The sequence below is a fragment of the Lemur catta genome, chromosome 15, assembly GCF_020740605.2.
Source record: "Lemur catta isolate mLemCat1 chromosome 15, mLemCat1.pri, whole genome shotgun sequence".
In the NCBI taxonomy this organism is placed as follows: domain Eukaryota; kingdom Metazoa; phylum Chordata; class Mammalia; order Primates; family Lemuridae; genus Lemur; species Lemur catta.
Genome location: NC_059142.1, coordinates 41,384,718 through 41,401,044, shown reverse-complemented (window position 1 = coordinate 41,401,044; position 16,327 = coordinate 41,384,718). Strand labels below are relative to the sequence as shown.

Sequence of the window (16,327 nt, the reverse complement as noted above, 5' to 3'; positions counted from 1 at the left end):
CAGTATGTTTGGTGGGGATGAGGAGGGTTGGACAGGGAAGGGCCAAAGACTAGTGAGGGGAGGAAGGCAGCTGTGGCCAAGGGGCTCCACCTATAGCAGTGGGGTGCATGCAGTGTGGAACCTCACTGCTCAGGGTGGTCCATGGACCAGCAGGATGGGCATTGCTTAAGGGCTTGTAGAGGAACAGTATCTCAGGTTGCTCCCAGACCTTCAGAATCAGAGCTTGCAGGAGATTTGTGTCTACTTGAAAGTTTGAGAAGCTCTGCTCTAGAGCAGATGCAGGTCTTGGACAGGTTGTTCACAGCTCAGGAGCAAGCTGAGGCAGTGTGTCCCCACGGGGGATGGAAAGCAGGTGAATGTGAGTGGTGCTGATTCCAGGTCCCAGGCCCACTGGCTAAGCCCTCCAGAAGGCACTGGGTCACAGCATTGCTGCCACTAGGGTAGGGACCCAGTGACCACGCCCAGTAAGGAACAGGGAGGATATGAAGGGCCACATACTCTGCCTCTGAATGAAATCCATAAAGAGGCATTTTGAGGTGGCTGCCATACATCTTGGCCCCGTTTTCATATGGTGTTTGGAGTTTGGGTTTGATTTTATTTTTTCATTAGGAATTTGCGAATGGGTAACCTTGCTCCATTCTTCATAGATGATAGGACCTGGAGAAGACGGGAATTGGGATTAATGGGCTTTTTTCCCTCTTCAGCCTGGCAACACTTTGTTGCTTGCCTCTGTGTCTCACCTGTAAATACAGGAAGTGCTCCAGTTTGGTTCTCAAAAAGCTCTTGAGAAAGCCACACAGTTATTCACAGTGGCCCTGACACTGTCAGGAAGGTGGAACAAGGTTCTGTTTTACTTCTGGACGTTCCTTCTGTACAGCATGTGGGCTGGGACTTTGGAAGAGTGGTTGCCCTGAGCACCTGACCAGTCTGCCTTTAGGTTCATGGTCAGTCAAGCCCAAATTAAGGATTCCTTTGTCTCAGTGAGTCAGCCTGCAGAAAGCGCCTCCTTACCTGGCATAAGTGAGTCTGCATGGCTGAGGTGTCACCCTAGTTCTGCTTCTGAGTATCCTTAGGGTGGTGTCATCTACAGCTTCTTGCCTTAATTTTTTTCCACTTAAATGGGAGACAAATGATTGTAAAACTCCTGCGTATCAAGTGTACTGTGTTTACAGCACTCCCCACCTTCTTGGGACCTTCTAATTAGATTATAGTCCACTAAAGAGACCTACAATTCTTTAGAAGTTTAAAATTGTCCTAGATTCACCATTCAAAGGCCTTCTAAGCAGAAATGTTTTAGTCTGTGCCCCCAAATGAACATTTGATCCCCCTCTTCAGACTTACTTTTATTTTGTAAAATTAATTGATTAATTTTTTTTTTAAAGAAATGGGGTCTTGTTATGTTGCCTGGGCTGAACTGGAACTCCTGGGCTCAAGCAGTCTTCCTGCCTCAGCCTCCCAAGTAGCTAGGCATGCATCACTGTGCTACGCATCATTCTTTTTAAATTCACCCCCTTTCCTTTTCTTGTCGGGGGGAGTAGGATCCTTTTTTGCCTCACTTTAGTGGGTTGGGATCTGGCCACTCTCAAATTAGTTTAAAAAGTAACTCTCAAAGGGAGAATGTGGACTCACTTGGTTTCTGTGGGTCCAAGAGAGAAGCTTCCCCTCTCTTCTCCCTCTCTCTTGTTTCATTTATTGTCTCCCAAATCTCATCCTCTTTACCCCTAAGTCCTTCACAGTTGTACCACAGTGTTTAGTTTTGGGTCCTTGATGTTGGAGGGCAGAGAAAGAATTTCAGGGGGGCAGAGTGTACAGAGAGAAACCCATTGGAAGTCCAGGGTTTTCTTTAAAGTTCCAAGTTCTTTTAAAGCAAGTTCCAAGTGTCCTTCTCAGTGGGTTACTGGTTGGTGGTGGCCTTGAGAGGATTGGCTGCATTCTTTCGGTGCTCTGCAGAGCAGCCTTCCTGCACCTACTCAGCAGGAGGTGCTCAAGAGCTCTTATGAAAGGTAGAGGGCAGCCGCTCCCCAGAGTAGGACAGGCAGAAGCCTGGGTGTTGGCACTGGGATGAGGACAGTGCAGGGGCTTGGGCTGCTTCTCAGCTTCGTTGGCACTCCAGAGTGGGAGTCTGCTAAAAGCGGCTGCTGCTTTCTCAGTGTTTCCTGTAACTCTGATTTGTCAGCTGTGTCTTGCAGATATCAAAGAGTCTTAGGATAACCTGTGAGCTGGTTTATCAAAAGATAGATTAAGACATACATACCATCTGAATATTGCATAAAAGTAAGATTAAGACATACATACCATTTGAATATTGCATAAAAGTTCGCTTAGAGTCAGTTGACAAGCACTTCCTGAGTGCTCTTTGTAAAATGCAGATCTGAAGATATCTCCCACATGCCCCACTGGCCCCTTAAAAATCCATTAAGGATATCCCATAGCCCTAAGGATAAAGTTCGGCCTCAATAATATGGTGCTTGAAGGCCCCCTGTGACTGGCCCCAACTTTCCTCTCCTGCCTCATCTAGTTTCAGTTCCGCCCCCTCATCTCCAGGCCTTTCCTTTACACGTACTGCTCCCTCGTGCACACCCTCCCTGCCCACACACTCCGCTGGCTGATTCCTAATTATCCTTGATGTCTTATCTTTGTATTTTCCTCTGATAAGTCTTCCCTTACACATACATGCACACGTGCACACATAGGTCCTGTAGCAGCCCATGCTTCATTCTCATAGCCCCATGCCATGCTGGGTGGCAGGTGCCTGCCTGCCTGCTTGTCTCTTTGATGTCTATGATGGTGAGAGGACCTGTGTCCATTTCATTCACCAGCTCCTGTCACAGAACTGGCACGTTCTAGGACTCAGTGAACACTTGGTGAAGGAGAAAGTGAGTGGAAATGCCTCTTGCATGTAGGACCTGGCAGTCAGCCTAAATGAGAAGATTTAAAGGTTCTGAAGTATGTTTTGGAAAAGGTATAAATTCAATACAAGATGGGAAATTGGCTAGCACCTAGACAAGACTATAAGGTCTGGCCCTTGGTTTTGTGGGCTCAAAAAATTTTTTTATATACATGGCAGATTGACTTATATTAAACTAATTCACAAGGGCTACTTTGTAAATAAATTAGAAGGTCAGTTTCTTAACTAGGGGAGAAAAATATGACCTCTCTCCTAAGCAAACTTGTTGGGGGGGGGGGTCGCATTATAAGTAGAGGTAGCTGGATGCTTCCCTGCTATGTGTCTCTATTGTTACCTGCACGTTCCAGTTTTTGAGCCTTAGCATTTGGATGATGACTCATTTATTTACTGTTTCCCCCGAAGATGCTATGTCTTGTGAAAACAGGGACCTGGTTGTATCCTAGTGCCCGTCACAGTCAATGACGCGGCAGTGGGTGTTCAGCAGATGTGTCTAATGGAGGAGAGTGAGATGGTCAGTCCTGGGGGTGGTGTCCTCAGCTGTAGCCCAGTGTAGCCATTTCCACTACACTTGCCCCAGGGATACGTTCTGGGAAGGTCTAGAGCTGCCTGTTACCTATTAGAATGAAATATTTGAGTCAGGAGTCTAAAAGTCAGTGAAAGCATGAATTGAGTGCCTAGTGTATGTATGCAGATCCCTGTGCTAGGAGCACTATACTGAGTGGGTCCCTTGTGAAGACTGTGAACCTGAATGAGCTCTGAATTGTAGAAACTAAATAATTCCAATGGCCAAAATTAAGTGGTTAATTTGTCCACATTTGTCAAATGAGTATGATTTGATTTAGCTCTGGGTAGGAATTGGGAGCTGTATGTTCTGAGCACTCCCAAGCACTCCCCAGCGCTCCCCACAAATTCCCACAGAGGAGGGGCATGCTCTTCAGGGTGGGGATGTCAGGTCGGTGGGTGACTTCCCGGCAGCACTGTGTAGACTCAGAGATTCAGTCTAAAGGCACTTGTAGGACTCTAAACACTGAAGTCCTGAGTTGGCAGTAGCCGTTAACTGGCCCACACTGCTGAAAGCCAAGGCTGGCAGGGCCACAGTTGAGCCTGGCGCCTAGAAGCCATCATCTGGTTCAGGAATGGGCCCAGGACATTGTTGTTGCTGTTGACACAAAAGCAGCCTTGTTGCAACTCCCTATAAATCCATCCAGATCGGTTGGCCTGTTCCAACCGGCACTTTTTACACCAACTAGGAGGCAGGAAGCCAAATTAGTAAAGATAAATGTTTGTCATTCAGTACCCCAAGGGAGATTTGAAAGGATTTCCAAAAAATGAACCACCTTGGATGCTAGTGATTGTTCTGAAGTTTTGCTGTGAATTGGCCCTCAATTAGGGGCCAGGGTAGCTGGAGAGATGGTTTGCAGCTGCCAAGCACAGAATGTTCTTCAGATGGAGGGCTCCTAGGGACAGGAGGAATTTGCTCTGGTCAGTTTTTGAGCTGAGCCCTTTCTCTCCCCTAGGAGGCAGAGGGTGAGGCTCATGGCTGTGCTCTTCTTCCAGGCGAAGTGGTGAACACCCACGGTCCCGTGGAACCTGACAAAGACAACATCCGCCAGGAGCCCTATACCCTGCCCCAGGGCTTCACCTGGGATGCCTTGGACCTGGGGGACCGTGGTGTGGTGAGTGGGCCCCTGGCAGGTTACAAGTGCAACTGGATACCATTTTCATAGTAAGCCCTGCAGTCATCCCGAGACAGCGGGTACGCCAGGCCTCCTCAAGACTCTTGAGAGCTGAGCTACAGGGTCTGAACAGTCCGCCATCTGTTCCTTCCTGGGGCCTGCTCAAGGCTCCCCATAAATAGCACTTGGCTGTTCTGGCAGGTTAAGAGTTAGTCTCTGCAGCTCCTCCTTTTTTCACTCATTTTCATTTTTTGTTCATTCATTCATTTATTCCCTTGTCTGATTTCTAGTCTGTCTCCTAACTGATGAGCTGGGACTGCTAAATGAGAGTCTCTTCTCCCCTGTCCACCCCAGCACCCAGAGCCTCTTCTTTTGACCTGAGGGATTTGTTTCCCCTGTAAGAAATGATGAAAATGCGAACAGAATTTTTTAATACCAAATTTGGGCCAGGAGATGGAGATAGCTGGGTAGACAGAAAAATGCCAAAAGGCCTTTGTTTGGGCCAGAGGATAAAAACCAAACATGGTAGGAAATGGCAGCGACTCTCCTCAGAGTAATTCCTTGGCCAGTCCCAAGAGTCATCTCTCCAGAGCATCGTCACAGCAGTAGAGCCCAGTGGCTCTCTACTGCTGGCGGAGCAGACTGATGGAGTGGTTGGTTAGCTACCTGGCATTCTTGGTCTGCCACTTTACCCCTTGGTGGCTTACTCTCCTATTACAGCTAGGGTGCTTGTTCCAAAAGAGTGCCTGCCATGCCCGGAGTGAAAAAGATCTGTGAGATTAGACACAGGTTTTGGTAGTTTTCTTGGTCCTTCTGAAAAGCCTGGAGCCGCAGGGTATTGGAGTTGGTCCTCCACCTGGCAGAACACCTCTAAACCTCTAAGTAAGCTCCTTATTTCTCTGCAGCTGAAAGAACTATACACCCTCCTGAATGAGAACTATGTGGAAGATGATGACAATATGTTCCGATTTGATTATTCCCCAGAATTTCTTTTATGGTAAGTTGTAAGGGCTTTCTTAAGGCTCTTGAGGGCAAGGCACAGAGCAGAACCACCATGGAACACCAGAGTTTTCATCCCTGCCAACTTCTTTTTTTTTTTTTTTGAGACAGAGTCTTGGTTTGTTGCCTGGGCTAGAGTGAGTGCCGTGGCATCAGCCTAGCTCACAGCAACCTCAAACTCCTGGGCTTAAACGATCCTACTGCCTCAGCCTCCCGAGTAGCTGGGACTACAGGCATGTGCCACCATGCCCGGCTAATTTTTTCTATACATATATTTTAGTTGGCCAGATAATTTCTTTCTGTTTTTAGTAGAGAGGGGGTCTCACTCTTGCTCAGGCTGGTCTCGAACTTCTGAGCTCAAGCAATCCACCCACCTCGACCTCCCAGAGTGCTAGGATTATAGGCGTGAGCCACCGCGCCCGGCCTCATCCCTGCCAACTTCTGAATGGCAAATTAGTGTGTCATTTTTGAGATCTGCATCTGAAGGAGACTTGCTTTCAGTGGTGCTTAGAACTGAAACCTTATTTAAGATAGATTGACAGAGTGAGGGAGACCTTTGTAGACTTGGTATGCAGAAGAAAAGATCATATATTGTATGGTGACTTTACACAAGAAGGGAAATGTATAGGAGGGGTGAGACCCACTAAGATTTAAAAGGAAAAAAAGGGTCATTTCTCTGTAGTTCCTGAGTGTGCTCAGTTGTATGGAAATGGCCTGGCCTGGCTGAGCCTTCCACTTGCCTGAGCCACATTTAATATCCAGGAAGGTAGAGGCATGACATGGAGAGAGACTACTTGAGAGGGGTGGGAAAGGAATAATTTGTAAGCAGAAGGAGGGGAGTGATACCCAGAGGACAGACAGGAGACCAGAGCCCCAGGGGTGCCACAGTCAGCTCCCAGCCATGGAACCCCCTGGTCTCTGAACCAGAGAGGTCAGTCCCCTGATTCAGGCTTTCAAAATGAACACACAGAAATCAGATCAGGCATAGAATTCTCAGTGTGACAGCCTTGCATTGGCTGAGTAAGTAGGCCAGTGGGCTGAGTAGCCAGAGATGGCAATGGCTTGATTTGTTTGTGTCCAGGAGGGCTTGGCCCTGAAGAGAATTAGGCTTTTAACCCTCAGGGAGGTGGTTGTGCCAGATTAGGACTTGGCTGTGGAACCCACACAGCCTGTCCAGCCAGCCGGCAAGCAGCACCACAGCCCCGGCCCCTGTCTCTTTTCCAGGGCTCTCCGGCCACCCGGCTGGCTCCCCCAGTGGCACTGCGGGGTTCGAGTGGTTTCAAGTCGGAAACTGGTTGGGTTTATTAGCGCCATCCCAGCAAACATCCATGTCTATGACACGTAAGCACCCGCAACCCCCACGTCACCACCATGCTGCTTGGTCTGGGAGGGAGAAGAAAAAAGCTACATAAACCTCGCATGACAGAGAGAAGGTCTCAGGAAGGGAGGACACCTGGTGCTGGGAATAGAAATTCATCATAGGGGAGCCACCTGTTCTGCACTTGAGTTGCAGCTGGCTCCCTTGTCTGTGGTCAGGGCTGGGAGGAGCCCACCTGGAGCCCAGTGTGCCCACTCAGCAGGGGCTCGTCTTTGAACTCCCGTACCATTTGCATGTGGATGTACTTGAGCAGCATCAGAAATGGGCCAGAGCCAGCGACCCAGATTCAGATAGTCCTTGGGGCCTTCAGTCTCTGCTCTTCGTTCTCCCTGGAAGTGTCAGAACCATCTGCCACAGTCTTCAGGGCTTATGGGCTGTGTTCTTGGGGGAATCAGAACCCTTGAAACCCTAGAGTAGCCTTGGCCTGCTCTGTGGGGTTCCCTATGCTGCTTCCTTGCATGCTAAAGTGGGGGCTCCCCAGCCCACTACTGGGAATTTATTAAGGACATGCTGGTGGTGCCTCTAAACAAGGGCATTTGCTTCATTCCCATTCTCCATTAGAAGTGGAGGCTGTGGTGTGGCCAGGCAGGCTCCTCGCCTGGACGAAGCTGGTAGAGGAGCGGGAGTGAGTCCTGGTGCTGAGTGCTGAGTGCAGGTGTCGCAAAATGCGTACCTGTGCTGGAGGCCCTGCCCTCCCAGGTTTGGCTTCCCATGCTTGGGATTACCATTACCGTCTTTGTATTTTTCCTCCCTCTTCAGAGAGAAGAAGATGGTGGAGATTAACTTCCTGTGTGTACACAAGAAGCTGCGCTCCAAGAGGGTGGCTCCAGTCCTGATCCGAGAGATAACCAGGCGGGTTCACCTGGAGGGCATTTTCCAAGCTGTTTACACTGCCGGTGTGGTACTACCAAAGCCTGTTGGCACCTGCAGGTAAAAATTTCTTCCTGTAAAGTCCTGGAAATACTGGTGCCCCTGCTCTAGTTAGGAGCTTATGTCACAACTGTGCCCTAGGCTGGGTGCATGCCCTTGAACACCTTGCTTCTCTAGTGTCTGGTAAGGTGGGTGGTGGGAGCCAGGCGGGGAGCGTGGGGGTTGAAGGGAGAGGGTTGTGGGGATGGCGGCCTGGAGAGTGCCTGCCTTGTCCAGAGGGCTGAGCCATTCTCAGCATTTGCTTGTCACTGGCATTTGGATATGGGGGTGTCGGTCTGCTGGGGGTTTTGTTTTTGTTTTTAAGGACGAGCCCAAATCTGGACTTTGTTGTGGGAAACATCCTAAAGTGTTAAATGGGTGGCCCAATTTTGTTTTGACTATTATGTGGGCCAAAGAGAAGGTGTCTGATCCCTGTTTGATCCAAGGACAGCCTCTGCGTTAGGAAGTTGTTTGAAACAATTGAATAATCTCTGCCTAGAGACCTTTAAAAGTAGAAACACCAGGTATAAATGCAGAAGAGGAGGGAGGAGGGTGAACACGTCTGCCTCAGTCTTCTGGGCATGGTTTTAACTCTTCCTTTGACTTGATTCTCAGGGTGAGGATTGTTCTCCCCAGACAACTATTATAGCAGAAGAGTGGCTTTTTGAAATTGAGAAAGAAAAACAGGGAGAAAGAAAATCCAGAAGGCGAGGCAGCTCTGCATTCACTAAGGGGAAGCTGGGGAGCAGGGTGCATAGGTCTCTCACGCCACCTGCTGGCCATCTGGAGATCTCCCTGCCATTGTCCTCCTAATGGCCAGAGTCGTGAGGATAGGACATTTGTGTCCCCACAGGTACTGGCATCGGTCCCTAAACCCACGGAAGTTGATTGAAGTGAAGTTCTCCCACCTGAGCAGAAATATGACCATGCAGCGTACCATGAAGCTCTACCGACTGCCAGAGGCCAGTGGTGGCTGGAGGCGAGGGGCAGGGGCCGGAGGGTGGTCGGGACAGCCTTGCTGTCAGTAGAAGAGAATCAGGGAGGGCTTCAAGTGGGGAGACGGCATCTCTTTTACCAGGAAAGTGAACCTGCTCATTGTTTCCAGATTCCTATACTTTCTATTTCTGTTGCTCCTGTTATCTACAGCGAGGGTTTTATTTTAGTTTGACTTTCTCGGTTCCCCTGAGTCTGCACCTGGGCTAGTTCCCTGCCATCTGTTGATAGGCTCAGAGAACACCTAGTCTCTGTAATTTTAGCCCAAGTGAAGCATAAATAGAAAGATGAATTCACTCACTGTACCTTCATATACACGGCAGCACTTTCCAGGTCCCAGTGCAAGTGACACTAGAGTGTCTGCTGCACCTCTCCGCAAGTCAGGCAAAGGAGGGGGGTGACCTGAGCTTGTGAGGGAAGCCCAGGTTTGGCACCGAAGGACTGGGCAACCTGAGTGAGCCGGTTTCTGTTTGGGGTCTCAGTTTTCCTACTTTCCCAAAACCAGCGCTCCTTGTTCTTCAGTTATGCCTGGCTTCAGCATCCCAAGGTAGGGATTCTTAAAATCTCTCCTCTTTCCTCCGAGCACTCCCTGTTGGCTGTCAGTCCAAACAGTTACGGGAGCCAGCTGATAAGAGGGCTGCCCTCCATGGTCCCTGAGCCACCAAACAGGATTAGTCACCTGGGAATCAGGCTAATCCATTGGATTGGGGTCATAAGTGTCCCATCTCGAGAGACTGCTGCAGTGCAGTTAGACACTGCTGTAAAACAGGTTTGGGGGGCCCTGGTGGCTGCCTTCTCACTTTGTTGTCATGGCAGGTTTGCCCTGCGTTCTAGATGGGCGGCCGTCAGCAGTCTCAAAGAATGTGTGGGTCTCCCCATGTCAAGATGAGAACCCCAGCATGCCTGTGTTTTCAGTCAGGACTTGAGGGGTCGCTGTGGGAGCCGCCATGTAGAGAGGGGTCAGTATGAGTTCCCTGGAGAGACAAGGATTGACAAGGAATCTTGGAGGCTGGAAGACCTGTAACTGAAGCTTTGAAAGTACTTCCTGTGCTGGGAAGCGTTATATTGGGCAGAGGCTGAAGCCAATAAACTGTGACACCACCCTGACTGCAGATTTGGCCTGGCCCCGCCCTTACGTGTCTGAGCCCCTGGGGGATGTTCTTTCGGTGCCAGTATCATGTGATTTCCTTCCACTGAAGCATTTTTCTAGGAAAAGCAGCTGTGGGGTAGGACGTTGGAGGGAGTTGGGTGCTTTTCTTCTGAATGTAACTTGCAGCAGTGTCTTGTCAGGGCCACTACCAGTGCAGTGGCGTCTGGGTGAGCAGACAAAGCATGCGTCCAGTACAGACCCTGGCTGGCCCTGGGCTGTCTGTGAGGCGCTCTGAGAGACCAGCGAGTGTAGGAAGACATCAGCTGTAGTTCAGTGTGACAAGGTTGTGAGGGCTCAGAGGAAATTCACCCTGGGGGGCAAATTGTCCCCCTTTGAGAACTTCTGGGATAAAGGACAGAAGGTACAGCTAGAATAGCCAACTGGCCCGAGGGTGGAAGGTCTTGTGCTCTAGGTCTGGGAGGCTGAAACAAGGGTAGGGGGTGATGGGTGTGTTTTCTTAGGAAGACAGCCTGGGGCCCTGCGGATAATGGAGCCTGGATGACAGCCTGGACTGGGAGGGGAAGGGCCAGGAGAAAGCCCAGGGCGGGACCTACCCTGAGCAAACAGGCACAGGGGTGGGAGGAAGGTGCCAAAGGTGCTGAGGATGATTAAGGGTTCTCTCTTGAGGACCTGGGTGAATAGATCTAGGGTGATCAGCACGCCTGAGCCACCTCTTCTGTCTTCCTTCCAGACTCCCAAGACAGCTGGGCTGCGACCAATGGAAAAAAAGGACATTCCAGTAGTGCACCAGCTCCTCACTAGGTACTTGAAGCAGTTTCACCTCACGCCAGTCATGAACCAGGAGGAGGTAGAGCACTGGTTCTTCCCCCAGGAGAATATCATTGACACTTTCGTGGTGGAGGTAAGTCGGGGGGCAGCGTGCGGGGCCTCTGGCTCGTTCCCAGAGAGGCATCCTCCTGAAGTGGCCGGGTTCCCAGGGCTCGAGTGTTGGTACCCTAGGCTTCCTTCACCACCTGTGTTTGGTCCTCCCTAACACAGGACATTGTATCTTGCATTTGCTGGAAAGATGCCCTTTGGGCCTGTCTTGAGCCCTCCTGTCCCTGCCCCCACCTCTGATAACAGAATAGAGAGAATCGAGCCTGTCCCAGTCAAGCGAGCCTTCGATCCCCTGCCTGGCCCGGCTAAATCCAGTGCTGGCCACACATCAAAGACACAGTCTGGGGGGATGTGAGCTGTAGGAGGAGGGTCCCTGGCAGTGCCCAGGCTGGGCAAAAGGGCTTAAAGGTTCAGCCCATGGTCAGCCTGGCTTTGCTCTCAGGTGCCCTTAGCCAGTGTGTCTCCTCCCTACATATCCTTTTGCCATTTCCACCCATTTGTCTGGCAGGGCAGAGCTGCCTGAAGGTGGCATGGGAGTAAGAGAAAACATTTTGTTCCCGGCTGCAGTGCCCCTGTGCATGCTTGACATGGCCTCTTTATTATCTTCCCTTCAGAATGCAAATGGAGAGGTGACGGATTTCCTGAGCTTTTATACGCTTCCCTCCACCATCATGAACCATCCAACCCACAAGAGTCTAAAAGCTGCTTATTCTTTCTACAACGTGCACACCCAGACCCCTCTTCTAGACCTCATGAGCGACGCCCTTGTTCTCGCCAAAATGGTGAGGAGCAGGCTGGAGGGTCTCCAGAGACATGGGGGCAGGGCAGGGCAGCAGTGGGAAGCGTAGCTCCCAGGAGGGGGCTGGGAGGCTTTGAGCCCGCTTCTCCTTCCCACTCCACTTAGGCAGTGTCCCCACAGTTTTCAGCCAAAACCTCAAAACTAGGAGGAGGAGAGGAGCGTCCAGACATAGTGAAGGCCTTGAAGGCCTCCTGATTTATTTCAGTGAGTTTCGTTCTCACAGGAGGTGTGGCCAAGAAGGTGTGGCCAAGGAGCCTGAATAGCCAGGCCTGCTCTGGGAGTACAGGGGTTCTCCTCACAGCTTGCCCGGCGTGGGAAAGGGGAGATTGGTCTCTGTCATGGTGAGTCACTGGAGCATCTGACTAGCGAGGCTGGGGCGGAGAGGTCATTGGTCCTTCATCGTGGTTCTGGTGACCTCCTGCGCCCAGCCCAGCCCACTGTGGGCAAGCCCATCCCTGCCCTGTGACAGCTTCCGACCCAGTTGATGAGATTTAGGAGCAGGTGCCGTACAGTCACATGGTGCTCACCGAGGGCCTGAGAGTTGGGGTGTCCGTGGAGTAAGGAAGCAACACAGATGCCAAGTAGCTGACAGGAGCCAGCTTCTCAGAGGAAGGGCTCAGGGCTTGGTCCCTAGAGAGGACTAGAAAGTACTAGAGAGTTTCAGGGAGGCATAGAAAGGAACAGCAAGAGCAGTGGCCTGGACACTGAATACACAAGTGTGACTCAGAGGGACACTGAGGATAGGCCAGGTTGGAGGGGTAGCACTCGGTGTCCTGAGAACTGCACCTGGAAAGCTGGGTGCCGGCTGGAGTTTGGATGTAAGGCAGAAGCAGCAGAGCTTCTGAAGAAACCTTGTTCTTGTGGCCACCTAAAGGACGGTTTTGATATGATAGCAAAGCGGGCAGGAAGGCAGGGCAGCGCTCACCTGTCCTCACCTGTTCGTGTTTCTCCCTGCCTCCATGCAGAAAGGCTTTGACGTGTTCAATGCACTGGATCTCATGGAGAACAAAACCTTCCTGGAGAAGCTCAAGTTTGGCATTGGGGATGGCAACCTGCAGTATTACCTTTACAATTGGAAATGCCCCAGCATGGGGGCAGAGAAGGTACGTGCCACGAGCACCTGGAGTCTGGACCCACCTGGCTCAGAGAGTTGGTATCTCCAGCAGAAATAGGGTCATGGGTCAGGGATACTGGAACAGTCTAGGCCCTCGTTACCTGGTGTTGGGCCCTTGACAGTGCCTCCCTCTGATGGCCAGGTCAGCAGGTCTGTGTTCCCCTTTCAGCACCTGGTGTGAGGATAGCAGACAGTCCCAGAGCCACATGGGAACTAGAAGGTTCCCCCCCCTGCCCCCCTCCCCGAGTTTTTCCCCAAAGGAAAGGAGCTGGAAGGTTGTCTCCAGCTTCTCTCCCCACCAGCTGGCCTGCCTCATCTGGCTGGGCCGAGCATTCGCACTGCCTGAGGGAACTGTGGGAGTGGAGCTGCCCACGGGTAGCCAGGAGGTTAGGGTCGGAGGATCTGACGAGTGTTTCCTCTCCTGGGCTACCGCCCTGGGATGCCCTGATCCCAGTGCCACGCACTTAGCTCTTCCTCCTTAGCGCCACAGGGCAGCATTTACAAAACTCTGACAGGTGAGCTGGAGCCACTTGTCCTGGGAAGCTGAGTGTTGCTTGCCTGGGAGGGTCTGGTGGATGTGTGGACCCTGGCGTGGAGGCTGAGTGGAGGCCTGGCACCGGTGCTACTGCGGGCTCGGTCAGTTGGAACTTCAGGCCTAGGGGGAGTGGGAGTGTCTTAGGGCAACTGTCAACTCAACTCTGCCTCTCCCTGTTGGCTCTTCTAGGTGGGGCTGGTGCTACAATAACCAGTCGGCAGTGAGATTCTGGATAAAGCCACTGAGAATTCCAACCAGGAAATGGAACCCCACAAATTGGTCCAATTTTCACAAACGTGAGAATCCCTGGCAAAGGGAACAGAGCTAAACCGGCTTTACCAAACCGCCAGCGAACTTGACAATGTATTGCAATGGCGTGGGCTGCGTGACGTCACCTTTGGCTGTGTCTCTGGTCTCCCTGTTTTCCAGTTAATCACATCCTCATGCAGCCGTGATCAAGGGAATGTAACTGCTGAAAACTAGCTCGTGATTGGCATATTATGGAGTTAACGGGTGAATAATAAAAGTATATATATATATTATATATATATAAATATTTTAACTATCTTTCATGTTCCAAATGTACAAGGATGTTTGGTCTCTAATGAAAATCTGAATCCAGATCATTCCTCAAAATTAGGACCCAAGGATAGTGGCAGACAGACATATTGGTACAGTTAATTGTTTCCTCCAAAAGGAGGCATTGACTTTTCTTGGGGTAGAAGGAGAAAGAGGCTTTAGGGGGCCTTGTCCAGGTCCCCTTCTGAATCGGCTGGAGTGATTGGTTTTGAGAAGGAAGGGAAGGTGGAACAGGCTCAGACCTCACAGAGTGGCAGGTCGAGCTCCCGGGTGAGGCTGATCGCTGCAGGGCCAGGCCTTTCTGCATTCTGAGACAGCAACGGGGACGATGTGTGGACACAGATTTCATTGATTGAGTCCCTTCCATCCCTTTGGCCTGTTCCCTGTAGGACGTCATCCTGCCAACTGATTTAAAAGGGCTCTCTAGCCAGCTGTTGCCAACCTTATAGGGATGAGTCCTCTGTGATTTTGCTTTTCCACTGCCTGGGGTGACAGGCGGTGCGAAGGAGCCCTTGCACCTCCTGGTAGCATCTGGGACCTGTGAAGACCACATCAGTGTAAGCCCTGCTTAGCTCATCTTAGAGCAAAGAGCCAGCACCTGGGTGTCCCCAGGGTGGCTGGGCAGAGACGGCATGGAGCCAGTGCCCAGACCCCTTCAGCCACCTGGCCTGTGCCTTCCAGCCCATTAGCCATTTCTGTGCTCCTTTCTAAGACACAGCCTGCAAGTGGCAGCAGGAAATGGTGATTAGAGACAGATCTGGACTTGGCAACAGAAAGGGTTTCACATTGCCATTGTCTGAGTCTGATTGTCACTGATGCCGTTTTGTGGATTTTTGTGGTGGTGGTGGTGGTTATCAGTGCTGCCGGTTTCCCAAAAAGTAGTCAAGCTTCTGGTCACATGGCTGTCCGTGTTGGCATTCTTCAGTTCAGCCTGGGGAAGAGGATCGGGCTGCAGAGTTGTCAGCAACCCATATGCAGGGCTATGTGTAGCTTTTGCTCCAGGAGGAAGCGAATGGGTGGGCAGCGTGATGTGTGACATGGGGGGTTTCCTTGTTGCTTTCACCGCTCGGCTTGTACAGGAATGAAGCCTTAGCCAGGAGGTCAGGCTCAGCCTTGTCGCACTAACTGAAGCAACTGTCTACAGGCCAAGAGGGGTTTGTTTCAGGCTGTGGGTTTTGGTGTGGTTTGCTAGAGTAGAGGTTAACTCTGCGGAGTCCCCAAAGCTGGAGGAAATTGTGTGCTTGGGATGGGGGCTGTGGCACCGGTGGGAATGCTGCCCGCTCTCTGCAGGCTGCTGCTAACAGCCAGCAGCCCTACTGTGGCGGATTGTCATCAGAGGCCTCCAGGGGCCTCCCTTCTCACAGTTGTTCCTGTGCTGCAAACTGCAGACACTAGCCATCACGGCTAACCTTTGACTCCTTGACTCCAAGATATCCAGACCAAAGAAGCTACTGTTCTTAGCAAGATGCGCACTGCATTCCACAGACAGGCGGAGTCGGAGAGGCAGGGGCATGCTTTTACAGCCTCACAACAGGCACACACGGCGCCCCAAGAGTGGCTCACCCTGTCCAGACCTCTGAGGATATCAAAGAACAAAGTGCCCAAGTCTTTCCTACCTTGGGGTGACCTGGAACTTGGAAAGGCTCCCTGTCCTAGTCTGGATCAGTTCTGGGCCAGGTCCCTGCTTGAACTGCCTCTTGAGATTTGGGCTGCACGTATCTGTGGAGTGAGCTTTGCTTTGGTTGACCCAGGTTGTGGAATGGAAACGGTGAGGCCCCGGTGGCTGGTCTGGAAGAAACAGATCTCCTAGCAAAGGCCCCGGCATCTCCCTTGCCAAAACCAGATGGCCTGCTCCTTGGACTCTTGCTCATCGTGAAGACCCTACCCGGTCTGCAGGAGTTGGCTCGGGGGGTGCTGTTAGTCTTGTTTTTGTCCAAACAGCCCCTGGGTTCATCACTCAACCCCTTCTGGGACCTCAGGTCAGAGAGTGCCATCGTGGGGTTCAGGGCCTCCCCACAGGAGCCTTGCAGTATGGTGGCACCATGGCTGGCCTGAACCAAACAAGGGAAGGACCCCAGCGCCTCCAAGCTGACCTGCCTCAAGCAGCTGCTATTGGACGACCTCCTTGTGGCCCCACCCTCTGCCACCCAGTCCTTTGACTGCTGTGTTTTGAAGATCACCTTAACCCCCTGCCTTTGGATTGACTCTGCATCTGACCACAGACTCCAGTATCTGTGGAGGGAGAGAGCTGGGTAGAAAGGAGGTTTCAGCTCCCAACTGGGGCCGACACAGGGCTCATTCTCCCCACACATGCCTATTTCCGGAGCCTGATGTCCTGTTTGAAGGCCAGCCTACGCCAAGCTACTTTAACACCAAGGTTCATGGAAAATTTCAGGTCTTGCCTACAGCTCCCTTGTAACTGCCACGGCCCCCCTTATTTGCTGGCTCTC

General features: G+C 51.4%; 1 protein-coding gene across 1 annotated transcript in view; it reads left to right on the top strand.

The window, feature by feature from the left end:
- NMT1 (N-myristoyltransferase 1) overlaps window positions 1-13,840 on the top strand; it is a 30,474-nt gene extending 16,634 nt beyond the window's left edge. The window contains exons 4-12 of the mRNA XM_045526794.1: window positions 4,466-4,584; window positions 5,490-5,581; window positions 6,808-6,924; window positions 7,721-7,891; window positions 8,724-8,832; window positions 10,705-10,875; window positions 11,465-11,632; window positions 12,615-12,752; window positions 13,488-13,840. Coding sequence (XP_045382750.1) covers window positions 4,466-4,584; window positions 5,490-5,581; window positions 6,808-6,924; window positions 7,721-7,891; window positions 8,724-8,832; window positions 10,705-10,875; window positions 11,465-11,632; window positions 12,615-12,752; window positions 13,488-13,508 — 1,106 coding nt within the window. The 3' untranslated portion in view covers window positions 13,509-13,840. The remainder of the gene's footprint in view (window positions 1-4,465; window positions 4,585-5,489; window positions 5,582-6,807; window positions 6,925-7,720; window positions 7,892-8,723; window positions 8,833-10,704; window positions 10,876-11,464; window positions 11,633-12,614; window positions 12,753-13,487) is intronic.
- Window positions 13,841-16,327: the final 2,487 nt, after the last annotated feature.